Source organism: Mastigoproctus giganteus, chromosome 11, assembly GCF_048544385.1.
Source record: "Mastigoproctus giganteus isolate SK-2022 chromosome 11, ASM4854438v1, whole genome shotgun sequence".
In the NCBI taxonomy this organism is placed as follows: Eukaryota; Metazoa; Arthropoda; class Arachnida; order Uropygi; family Thelyphonidae; genus Mastigoproctus; species Mastigoproctus giganteus.
This window is the reverse complement of record NC_143585.1, coordinates 15,507,254-15,520,905: the sequence shown is the minus strand read 5'-3', so window position 1 is coordinate 15,520,905 and position 13,652 is coordinate 15,507,254. Positions and strand designations below refer to the sequence as shown.

General features: G+C 38.6%; 1 protein-coding gene and 1 long non-coding RNA gene across 2 annotated transcripts in view; both read left to right on the top strand.

The window, feature by feature from the left end:
- Positions 1-13,652, top strand: part of LOC150077741 (uncharacterized) — a 254,842-nt gene that overhangs the window by 86,416 nt on the left and 154,774 nt on the right. The window lies entirely within an intron of this gene.
- Positions 1,643-13,652, top strand: part of LOC150077745 (lysozyme c-1-like) — a 28,128-nt gene continuing 16,118 nt past the window's right edge. The window contains exon 1 of the mRNA XM_090385167.1: positions 1,643-1,789. Within this exon, the coding sequence (XP_090241293.1) occupies positions 1,643-1,789 (147 nt within the window). The remainder of the gene's footprint in view (positions 1,790-13,652) is intronic.

Here is a 13,652-nt window from a genome sequence, read left to right as displayed (position 1 = left end):
TTCCACGTTGTACCTACTTCAAGGTCGTTTTGACAAAGGATCTCCCACAGAGACTTGAACCATAAACATTATTATAAGCAGACAATTGTTTCCCTGCCTCAACAAATTTGACTGCCACAAATATCACCCTTTAAAGTTATAGAAACTCGGAGATCAGGCTTAGTGTTATTGTTACGCAGAAATCGGCCTAGAAGAGCAACGAAAACTGAACTCTAGCGTGTTTAAGTTTCTCAGGAAAAAAGCAAGCATTTGTCATAACCAAGGACGAGGAGAACAGAGACATGCCTGATCTGCAAGAATCAGATAAAAAATACGCTTTTCTGTATAAGCTGCAAAATGGAATATTGTCTCAAATGCGTCTCGGTGTCACATAGTATATGCCTCAGTGTCACATAGAAAATGAAGCAAGATAAAAATGAATGGATTTGTGCTGACTATACTACAACAGAAATAAACTGAACGGGGAAAATATCTGATAAAAAACGAAAAGAAGCGCTCTCTAAGATTATTGATGAATTATCAGATAACGAAGTCTCTTTTGAGGAATCAGAGATAGAAATCCTTGGACCCAAATTCATTTTACAAGACGCCAACTGTAGACACTCTACAGTTAATTAATCAGATTTGTTCAGAGCAAAACTCGTCAATAAGTCGAAGCAAGACAAATCATCACGACTTGAAATCCCATATAGACGAGTTACAAAACAAACAAGATACAGTCATTACCAGCCAGGACCTTTTAAAACAGCAAATTCGGAAGATATTAACAACTCAGCAAGAACTCATAATGAGTTCTGAAAAAGAAAAACAACGGAACGAAAAACTCAGCGAACAAGTTACCACAATCTATAATTTGATGTGTACGTCAGGAAACAACCATGCTTTATTTTGCAATGTGCATGGAATGGAACTTAAATCAAAAGGGGTAGACACACTCAATAGCAGACCATCTGAACATAGCAACGTGAACGAAAATTCTGATATAAATTACATAGTCAGTAAACAATTTCTGTCGCGAGATGTTCCATCTGATGTAATTTCAAAGAATAGTAATAACGCTAAATCGATCCTCCCTGTGGATACTCTCAATAACTGTCATAACGAAGCACCTATGTTAATCAGTAGCAAAGCACCGGGGTGTATCAGGAGTGAGATAAGTTTTTCGTCGCAAAGCTTTTTACAACTAGCGTGTGCCAAAGACAAATTAACTGTTTCCCAGGCCCGGATAACTAATAATGCAACGATCCAAACTGAAATCTCTTTGCCAGGGATATTGTCAACGGCCGCACTGTCCATACAGGACAACCCAGGGCCAGAAATCCGGAATGAGTCAATAAGTAAGTCTGTCGCAGATGAGTTGCAAAGCAATTTCTTACCTGTGTTAATACATAAACTGTCTGCTCTTAATTATCTGTATACTAATATGCAAATCAAAACCAGATGCTTAAAAACTCATAAATTTTCCAAACAAAATGAACCAGTTAACAGAATCAACACCCAATTCACCGCCCAATCAGCAGAGTTAGATATTTTGACCTCACACAATCCCGCTGAATTTGAATGTTGCCCAAATACTCAGGGAGCCAATCACCTTTCAGATGAATCTCAATTCCCTAATGTAGCAATCAGCTAAGTCCCGGCCATGAATTCATGCCATGCAGCTGAACAGAGGTGCGATCCACAAGTGGCGGCCCACCGAATTAGCATCCCACCTCCAAAATTGACCTCAGTTTTACCATCTGTGCTGCTATCTGAAAGCAGCAACACCTCTACCTTCACGGACAAAAATGTAGGCAGCCAACGCTCACCTATCATGAACAAACAATCTTGGGCTGAAATCGCTGTTCCAGTTCTGTTTCATCTCCTCAATTGACAGCTAATCAAACCCTCATTTCTCCAGGTCACCCTCTCAATTTAAGAGTCACCCTGCAAATATTAAGGGAAAGTGTCAGAATAGGATTGGTACCTCCACCTCCTCTATTCTGAGATCAATGAGCAAGCCTCCCACCTCTCAGCACAGAAGCCTTTTTATTTCCCGACTGGGGGCACTGACCACTGCTAGGATATTGAGGCGGAAATGAGTAAAGAACTGCATACCAAAGTATCCACGAATTTATTCAAGGAAACGCCAAATTACTCGTCCTTTAGAGTAGTTTGCGAAAGTCGGGCATTCGGATCTGTTGCATCCACATCTGTGTGGCCAGTTGGCACTTTTTATCAATCGGGCCTTTTTATGAATCGAAAGACCTAAAACCATCCATTTCAACTTCATCTTGTGAGCAAAACCGAAGGATGACACGGCTCCTCCCTGCATGACTAATTGTGAAACTGCACAAGTGTCTCTTGACTGTCGAAAACCGCTGCACCACATGGCCAGCTCCAATCACTTTCTTGCCCCAGCTACCGCTTATAAACATACTGATGTGACACCACATAATCCTGCTTTTAATTCACTTTCAATTAACAGTATAATTTCCACTAGACCTAATCTTTTGAAGTGTTCAAAAGCATCAACAAATAGATCAGCACTTATAAAAATTCGCTTTCAACTCACCCTTAGAATTTTCTACCAAAATGCCCGAAGCCTCCGAAATAAGCTTGAAACACCCGAACAACTCTTGTTGTCCAACAGCATGGATATAATTTGTCTATCCGAAACATGGCTTGAACCTGACCAGGAGTCAATAGCCTGTGCTCCGGCCTCTGGATTTTCATCGTTCTTCACATCAAGATCTCAATCTAGAGGCGACGGTGTTGCCATCTTCGTCAAAGATTCCAACCTTAAATTTGTGCACATCACATCTAGCAACTCCTTATTTTATGAAGCAATACTCGTGACTGTGAAGTTTAATGCCTGTTTAATCGATTTAGCGGCAATCTACATACCCCCAGCTCCAGATATTGCAACAATTGAGGATGCTACCGGCTAAATAATGAGTAAGTTACACCCTTCTGCTACTCACATTCTCTGCGGCGATTTTAACCTTCCACCCCATCTGAGCCCTCTCCTTCAGCGACTAATGAACAATCTCTGTCCATTAAAGTTTGCGATTATCAACAAGCAGTACCTTTACAGTCAGCGGAAAATCTCTGGAACAACCCAAGATCGAATCCTATAGTCCAGAGCAAGAGCTGTTTTTAACAGACTCAAGGCATCTGTAATACAGAAATACACCGATGCTACCTTGTCTAAAGGAAAAGTACCATACTCATCCAGACACAGTCTCATTAATTCAAATCTTGATCTAGATAACTGAATGGACTACATTTCAAGATTTAAAGCCAATTCCGCTTCTGCTGAAATTCCCATCCAAAACTCAATTTGCTCCTACTGATGACCTTTCCATAATTTCCATCAAAAGACAGCAACTGATATATGCTATTAACTCCTACGTCCATCTAGTACTGCAGACCGAGATAAGATACCTCATTTCATAATTAAGTGCCTTAGTCCCCTACATCCTAGATGCATTACTCTCAATCTACAACTCTGTTCTTTCCACACAAGTTTTCCCTGCTCAATGGAATGAATACTCTGTGAGTCCATTGCCTATGGTTAAAGCGCCAACAAGCCTAAAAGATCTCAGACCAATGTTAACTTCTTCCACCCACCTCAAACGTCTTGAAAAGGTACTCCTTCCAGCATTAAACACAAACAGCTGATGCCACAGAAACCGTTCCAGTTGGCAATCCCAAATAGATCCACCATAACAAACCTCATGGCCGCACAGACATCAATTCTTCAAGCCTTCTAAACTAAATCAGAATTTGCTATTGTGCACGCCGATATTGAAGCTGCTTTTGACAGCCTAGACGTCACTGCCCTTCTCAGTCTTCTGCAATTCTTCTTCAGGATTAATGGAGACCTTCTAGCTTTCTTCACCGCCTTATTGAGGAATAGATGTGTCCACCTCACAATGAAGAAGACCCACTTTACAAGAAAAATCAATGCAGGAGTCCCACTAGTTGGCGTCCTGTCTGGCCTTCTTTTCTCAGCCATTCTAATTCCTTTCATGCGTCCTCGTGATGATGCTCTAATATACGCCGACGATATAAAGTTTATTACCTTAATCCCATCGTCTGCAAACCCAATGGCAATTACATCTTCAATCACAGAGAACTTGGCTGCTCTTTCAACTTACCTGAAGATGTTCGGATTAAACCTTAACCCTTCAAATTCTGCAATAATGATTTACTCATTGAATCAGCAACCAACAGTAACTGAACCGTCAGTTGTGGGTACTCTCATCCTAGTGGTTACCTGCCATAAAAGACCTTTAAAAAGACATGTAATGTGGCCATAAAATTTTGGACTATTGAAGGATGTTTTAAATTTGGTGAACATAACAGAACTTGTCATCAATAACAGAACTTAAAGATATTTAGTACATCTAACCTGCGGTATACAGTTCTCAAATAATTTCACCAAAAGGATCATATTTTAATTCTGTTACCGTTGAAAAGAAAATCATAAATATTTTAATGTCATTGTCTTTGCACCAAAAAGAAACTCTAGGAGAATAGGACAGTCATGAAATTCTAATTCAGGCTTAGAATTCAACTTATTGGGGTAAATATTTCGTCGGGGTTGGCGATCTGTTGGATAATCATTGCCAACCATTCAAACAAAACAAGGTTATACACGGGTGGGAATAAGAACTTACTCCAGGGAGCAAGCATGGAGTACATATTTGTTGTAATAGAGATAGTTTGGAGAAGAGAGTTACAGAGCGGTCTATAATTGTTATTTATATCTTATTAATGTACTAATTCGAGTTACGCTGTAAATGAGCAATTGGCCATGCGTACTCGATAGAGGCGCATTCCTACCACAAAGTGTGAAAAAAAAAGCTCTCATAATAGAGACATTCCAAAGACAACTGATATGCCCATGTGTATTATATTCATAAATTGAATGTGTTCTTAGGTTTATTTGCTGTTTTGTAGGGCGAAAACCGAGTTTGGGAAAAAAAAAAAACCTTGCTGTCCACGCCTGAAACCGACAAACTGAGGCACGGAGTGAAAAAAGCCCAAAAATGTACCTAGTTTCATTGACGAGATTAGACCCGGGGCCTTTTCCCCTTTTTCGGAGGGAAACAGTGATTATAGCCACTATGCTACCAGCGCGGACCCAAAAATAATCAAAATCTCAATCAAAATCAATAAACAAGATCATTATGCACAAAAATGATATTAAGCCCTCTGAGGGCATCTTCATAGCTAAGAGCTAGTGAGAAACTAAATTGCAAAATGGATAATAAATTGGCAAAACTTTGCAGATTTTTATCTCTGATAGTCATTAGGCTTTCAAAACTCTTCTATAGGTGCAAAAAAAGGGTGACTTAGACTTCAAATAAAGAGGAAAGAAGAATTTTAAGAGGCCGTTGTTAAATAATGTGAAAAAAGTGATTGGGTGGACAGAAAGTGAAGAATCTTTCAATAAAAATATTTTCTATCAAGTTATCGATCAAATCTGCCAAAGGGCATTTTTTGTAAATGTTTTAGATTTACCAGAGTTTACCTAATCAAGAATAAATGAGTATCTTCTGCAGCAGAATAAGTGGCATTTAGTCGTCCATCCAACTGTTTGTCGTAAGAAGGGGGTCCGAAGAACCATCAGCAGATAGTAAAACATTATCCTGAATGAAGTTGATAGAGTCGACCCAGTTTAAAGTAACCCCTATCCCATTAGAAATGATTGATTTATCATGGGAGAACCTTTATACACATTGTTTTATAAATTATGCTCCAAGGGTTGCCGTTGCCAGAGGCATCTATGAATATGTGCCAGGATTCCATTTTGTTTTTAAAAATAAGTTTGACATATTTTCTTTTATGCCTTTGTATTTTTATTGAGTTGTTCTACGTGGGCAGAGTGCTAATTTTCGACTTTTCCTTAGCAAATCTCTTCTAGCATTATTTAAAGAAAAAAAATCTTCAAAATCTTATTATAATTTTTAAAAAAAGCCCACTGGGATGGCATCCGAAATTACTTAATCGGTCAAAGTTGGACCGACTACTTTAGATAAAAGGTACCGAACAACAAAACTGAAAAACTGTATCGTATTGTTTTGGAACACATTCAGAAAAAAGTAAAGCAGAATCTAAACTTTTCAACTTGGTCTTGCCACGAAACAGCTAATATTATAACGGGTAAAATAAAATGTTATGTTCAGTATAAAAGTTTAGAAGAAACTACCATTATTAAAGGTTGGCTGGTTGGGTTTTATTGGCGCATTAGCAACTAAGGCTGTAATGTGCCAAAACCTGACCATTCTTAGAGGTTCACTGAATTATTGTACAAAGCACGATAAAAAATGCATGCAAATTCTTTGCATGGACCTGATGGAATTCCTCTGATGTTATGGAAACAATCTTTCTTAGCTCTCCTAACAAAATTATTTATGGATAAAATAATCTTTTAAATAAGCATCTTTCAGAATTATTTTAAACTTTCTCTCAACTCTCCAGTCTTTAAACAGAGAATCAAATGCATGTTTCTGCATACGGAACCGACTTAGCCACGTTAATCAAGGATTCATGTAGGGCCTTTGATCCATAAATAACCTATTAACTTAGAACAGGACCTAAGGTGGCTATTGGTAACATCGTGCAAATGAATGTGATATATCGCGATTCGAAAAAAAAACATTCGATTTAGACTCCATATCGTCGTTTATTCACAAACTAGAATTGTATGGAATTACTGACGTAGAATTAATCTAGATAAAAACATTTATAACTAACAGAAAGGCCAAGGCAAAACATTTTGAGGATCTCCCCTTCACTGCTCCGATAGAAGGATGAGTGCCCCCAGGGATATGTGTAGGCTCACTTCTGTTTATTCTATTTTAAATTATCTATATAATATCGGTGCAAATACACCATAGTTTACCCATCATTTTAACTACATAAGTAGTGTAACAGCATCGTTTGATTTCATCTCATATTGTGACTATCTTCACAACGATATACCAGGTATTGCACTATTTCGAATTAATCTAGAAATCGGTGTAAATACACCGATTTCTCGATTAATTCAAATGGAATCCTTTATCCCACACTCCATATTAAAATCTCGTCCTTTATCTAAACCTTGGTTTTCCAATAAATGTGCTAAGGCTGTCCAAGAGAAGAATGTTGCATATCGTAATTGGCTTGTTTGTAATTCTTCAGTTTCATTTTCTGCCTACACCAAGGATCGCAGCAATTGTAAAGCAGTTATTAATCAGTCCAAACTAGAGTTTGAACAGGTTAAGAGTAGAAAATTAATTTCGCGCATAACATATTATGTGCATTTAGTCTTTAGCATATTTATTATATACTTCTGACACAATCAGATCATGAAACTCAAAGCTTCACTTTCACCGAGGAGGTTAATATTTAAGGATCATTCAGAACATCAAAAAATGATTATATTGAATTAGAAAATGACATTAATAAGGTATTCAGTTGTATTCAGAATAACTGTTTAAATTTAAATTTAGATGAATATTTAATAATTCCATTCAAATGAGAACTTTTTTGGGGACTACCCAAACAAATTCTTATTTAACTTGTCAATATCAGCTAAACATTCAGCCCCTAATTAAAGTTTTTCAAAATCTGATTTAGGATAAATTTTAATAGTCATACAAATTTACCACTCATATTTTGGCAATCAATAAGAATTTTTAGAGCCTTAGGCTTAAACAACCGGACATTTCAGGACTATAATACTATAATATAATACAATAGCATTTTAATATTTCCAAGTGGTTGTTTTTCCGATAACAGAATATCCCGCTCAAGTTTGGACGCACGAACCACATATCACATTGCCTAATAAAATGAGTCTGTATGTTTTTAATTTTTTCTTTCAAATATAAGCTTTTCATCACATTACCTCTGAAAGTACCCGGGCACGCCTGTTTTGATAGTTCACTGGACTTTCCGGGATAAAAACATGCTGTACACCAATATATAAAAAGCTAATGAACAGTAAAAATTAATTGTTCTCGCCATGGTATGTGTAGACTAATTTGGAGAGGGGTGTTATTTTCGAACGCTGCGTTACTGGAGTTTAAATTCGCATAAGTGCTGGTAGCCTATGCCAGCTAAAGTTGATGCCTTGAGTTTATCGTGAAATGCAACTGTGATGGTGGCACCCCCGTCCAGCAACACAAAGCAAGACCACGAAATCTCACTCCTCGCGACAAGAGACTGCTCTCAGACTCCCAATCTCGACAGACAAGCCTGCAAAACATCAACCAGAACTTTAATATGTCAACGACAGTTTGAAGTCTGTACGAAAGCATAAAGTATGGAGGACCACAACCTTGGTTTTCATGGGAAAGTAGTGGTCTGTAAGCCAAAAAATAAAATACCAACAGAAAACCCCACAATTAATCCACAGGGTGGTGGAAATAGGTTCTACGGAGTGACGAATCTTGTTACACCCTATTCCGATCAGATGGATGGATGCGGGATTGGTGTACATTTCTGTGTACAAGATGTACAGAGTGTGACAATGAGAAATTAAAGATCGGGGCAGTACCAGACGACTTGAATCGCGGAGAAAGTGAGCTGATGCTCTGAAGCTGAATAAAATGGAAGACTTGATAGCCTTCGATTTTATTATTCTTGGACACAAGGAGGGGTTTCACTCCTGATTCTTACCCAGATATAAATCATAACGAGCACACTGCAATAATGTTAGGATGAGAGCGAGAATGTGTTTCTTTTGCAACAATCGATGATAGAACTTACTAGTGCACCTCCTTGTCTGGACGGACAACGTTCCACAATCCCGGCTGGTCTACCTGAACCTGCTTCAGTATTCTCAGAGGCTGTTGACCCTTCCTCATTTATACAAACCCATCAGGGTACATCTTCCTACAATTACAGGTGTCATATGGATTTTTATGATATTTATTATATTATTTTATTTTTCTTAGTAATTTTATTATATTATTTTGTATTAATGTATTTTTATTGTATTAATGGATGTATATGCAACATCCATTTACTTGTAAGTCCCTGGCAATTTGCTTTGATTGAAATAAAGGTATATTTATTTCTTTATTTGATAAGTCATATGGATTTTTACAACTTTTTCGATAGGTGATTTGGGATATACATGCCGATACTAATGTCACTGACCGGAGATAAAATGAAGATTTTGGTACAGGGTAATGCAAAACATGTCAGAAATCAAGAAAAATATAATTATGTCTGCAGTTTCTCTCAGACGCTGTTGCAAAGATGTTTTGATGCACATTTTGTCTTAACTATGGTTCAGAGACAATTTTCAGAAATTTGTTTTTATATAACTAAGGCTATGAGGAGTCCGTAAAGTATGTCTGTAAATAGCGCATATTCTGTGGTCAAGTTTTGTGTGGCCTGTTTCAAGAAAACAGGTCACACAGGTCAAGTGTGGCCTGTTTTCCGAACAGAAAACCGGAGTTTCAAGAAGAAGAGAGCATCCTCCGTGTAGTGAAACATGGTTAGTAGCAAAAGAAATTTGAAATAGGAAGGCATTGTAGTTGCTACAAATCATGAGACCCGTAAGGGTTTCTACAATTAGTTTGAATGGACAAGTAAATATCAGTACCTGGTTGTGGGAGATTTTAACTTACCACTGATTGATTGGAAAGTATTTTCTCAGGTAGTAACCACACCACGGTGATTATAATTACCCTTCTTCCACATCGTGTGGAAAAGCCTTGGATTTAAGTGACGTCAATAACAATAAAAAAAAAAATAAATAAAAATGTTCATGAAAGGAAATATTAATTAGTAGAGGTACTTATCGTACTGGGGTGGATAAAATAATGAGAAGTATTGGACTATCTAAGAGAACTGTATTAAGAGCAATATTCGACTATTCTTCATGGAGAAATGTATGAAGTTCCTTGAGTAATGAAGGTGGAGGGAATGTGCTTCTTACTCTCCTCTCTAAACATGCCCACAGTGACTCAATATCCCTTAAGTCGGATGATTGTGCAAGCCATGGGAGACGCACAGCCTCAGTTTCATGCTTTTCTGCAAAGGAAAATGACCGAATGTTGGTGAGTTTTTATGAAAGTTTTAAGCTGACTACGCTACTAATGAATGTAAAAGGAGTGCCTGCAATTTCAGTTTTTTTTAAACAATGTAGATTGGCAGATTTCGTCTTCACGTAATTTTTAATTTAACGTATTTATGGTTTTTTTTTTTTTTTTTTTTTTTTTTGTATTTGAGTAATAATTCGCTGCCAATACTCACAGAGATCGACTCGAAATGTATGTAGCAAACAAGACATGCTTTTGACGCATGCACTTAAACGAATTTTAGCAGAAACAGATTATTTGATTCTAACGCAATGGAATTCAGGTGGAAATTCTGCTGAGATAGGTCGTGAAGCGGAAACTGCAGGACTGTGTGGCAAGGTTAGTTGCAATTTGTTCTACATATGGGAAACAGCAACCCCAGAGCAACGTATCAACTCTGTGGTACTACACTGACAGTGGTAGAGAATGAAAGGGACCTGGGGGTGGTTGTGCAGGCAGATATGAAGTTCTCTGAGCAGTGCAGACGGGCTGCAAGAGTAGCTCATGGTGTCTTGTCGATGATATACAGGAATTTTTCTAGCAGGGATAAGGAGGTGATTATTCCCTTGTATAATGCAATGGTCAGGCCACACCTAGAGTACTGTATACAGGTCTGGAGGCCTCATTTCAAGAAGGATGTAGAGCTGCTGGAACGAGTACAGAGAAGGGCAACAAGATTAGTGAATGGAACAAAGGGGTGCTCTTATGAAGAAAGGCTTAAGTTTTGCAAATTACAGTGTCTGGAGACTAGGCACCAGCGAGGTGATCTGATAGAGGTGTACAAAGCCTTGAATGGTTTGAGCATGCTCAATGCTGATGGGATTCTTCCTCTTGCTCAGAATAATCACCTGAGAGGGCATGAATTCAAATTGAGGAAAGACAGATGTAGGATAGACGTGAGGAAATTTGCCTTTAGCCAGCGGGTGGTTGGATGGTGGAACCGACTTCCATCCCTTGTCGTGGAAGTTGATAGCCTGAATAAGTTTAAGGCTCAGCTGGACAGTTATTTCGAACGAACAGAGGGGTGAAGTGGAAGTGGTTATTTTTTATTTATTTTTTATTTTTATTTTTTTTTTAAATTAATTTATTTTATTTTATTTTATTTTTTTTTTTTTTTTGGCTGATGCTGCATAAGCTTGCTTTCTTGCATCAAATGCCTCTACTAATGCTAATGCTAATGCTAGAAAACAATTGTACCTTTTGCCTCGGTTATTGAGCCACCACAAAATATAAAATAATGAGCATAAGATAATCGATGAATCAGTCGATCGATTACAACACACACTTCTTGTTGTAGGGTTTTAGGCAAACCAGCAACTCAGGTCATATTACGCCGTATTTAACGTCTAATATATAATATAATATAATATAATATAATATATGTTTATAACGCTGTATATAATATATCTGTGGTCGATTTGCTGTTTGTTGGACGATAAATCGAAGTTTAGGGAAGAAAGCCATGCTTTATTATGCTGCTTTCGCTTGAGACTGACTAAGTCGACCACGTTATGAGCTCTGGACCCTCAGTGTGCTAAGCCCATACTCACCAGATGTGAGCCCCTGGGGTTTGTGCACGATTAAGGAATGCCTTCTTCAACAGAAACGCCTCCTAGGTGTTTATATTACTATTTAGTAATATGAATTTCAGATTGTATTTCTCCTCTAAGAGCAGTGGCGATTTGGTTATCCGAATTCGCCATTAGTGTTTCTATCTGTGACCTGAGAGCAAAGGCCTGATCCACAATGGATCCCACGGGTAGGGTGGACATATCGAAGATGGTGGCAGGTGTGAGACAATGGTCGAGGGACTCCGTTGTTATCAGTGTTTTGTGCCAGCTAATCGGTGGCTTCCTTAGCAAAAGTTCCACTGAGATCCAATAGGGCAGACTTTTCTTTCTCTGCAGAGTGGGTACTTCCTGCTTCAGTACAGGAATCCTCAAAATATGAAGAAGGTACCCCGTCGTTGTTAAGCTCATTATTAGGATTTAATTTTCCTTACATGAAAAACAGGAAATATGGTGCCTGCGTTGCTTGTTCATTCTTTTCAAGTCACTCTTAGGCTCCGCAATAGGTGCAGTGGCACTTGACCCATGCTATGCACAGTTGAGTGTTTGATTTGCATATTTTACACTGCGCTATAGCCAGCGCTTCATTTAACTCATTCATGTGAGAGAGAGAGAGAGTTTGTCTGAGAATTTAACGGATGTTATTTGGTAGGTAGAATTGTCACTGCAGAATGTAGTTAATCTACTTGTACGAGGCGTAGATAATTGCAGGGAGGTAGTAATTGACGCGTGTCGCCATGGTGACCTGACCGCAAGTACTGTATTAACCCATAGGGCATTTGCCTGACCATGACCTGTAGCCGGAAGCGGTAGATAGCGCTGGTCCGCCGTGTGTAGCAAGAACAGATAATTTTGCAGTATGAAAAATTATAAATAATACACACCTGAATGACTTAGTTGCGGCACAATGGATGTCTTCTTGTTCAGCGTGATTTTAGGAATACATCAGAATCGTAAAATAAACTTATGCATAACTCTATTAATTTTATTCATTAACCGTACAACAGAGGAGCAGCTGTACTCCGTCTTTCGGACAGCGCGAGAAGTTTAGATTCACACACCGGTCAGTATAAATAAATAAATAAAAAATCTATTTATTAGGGTCACCCAGAATGTTAATTAAACTACCCATGTCTATTGTGTCTGTAAATTGCATGGGTTCTCTAGTCCAGTGTTTCTCAATCTTTTTACTCTCGTGGCACATTTTCCAAAGAAGAAAAATTTCGCGGCACACCTACGTAGTCATAGAAGAAGAAATTTCTAAATTTCGCGGCACACTTGGAAAATTTTGCGGCACACTAATGTGACGCGGCACACCCTTTGAGAAACACTGCTCTAGTCGATTTGCCTGCTTTGCTGGACGAAAAACCCCAGTTTTCTGGGGAAAGCACCTTGCTGTCCACGCCTCAGACCGACTAACTCAGCTACGGAGGGAAAAAAGCCCATAAAGGTTCCTCGCGTTATCGACGGGATTCGAACCCGAGCCTTTTCCACCTGGTGTGGGGAGGACGGGGGCGATCCGCGCAGACTCCAGTCAGTATATTATGAAAACAACAATTTAATCCGTTTATGCAAATATTTTTTAAAGCTGTTCTGAGCTTTTTCTATTACATTTTTCACCAGTTCCGCAGGATGTTCAAACAGTGTTGAATCCAGAGTGTTTGCACCGGGAAGGGGATGTAAACTTCGAAGGGTACGTGCACCTGGGCGTACCCGAATCTCTGCTCTTACTTCAATCTTTGGAAACTCGGCGAACTGTCGTACCATATCGTCACTGGTTCAACCTACCTTCCTGATCTTTTATGTCGTATTAATCTTCACGTTCCAGCGGTGACTACTAAACAGAAGACGACATTCCACATCAGTAACTCGACGTTACAGATATTCAAGAACTTGTTCTTTAAAAGAAATATGGCTTGTATGAACAGGTATGATATGGATGTGGAGAGGAAACAGTTTCACAGAACTATCTGGAGCAAGTTGGTTGGTTGACAGTTGGGTTCAAGGCGAAAGT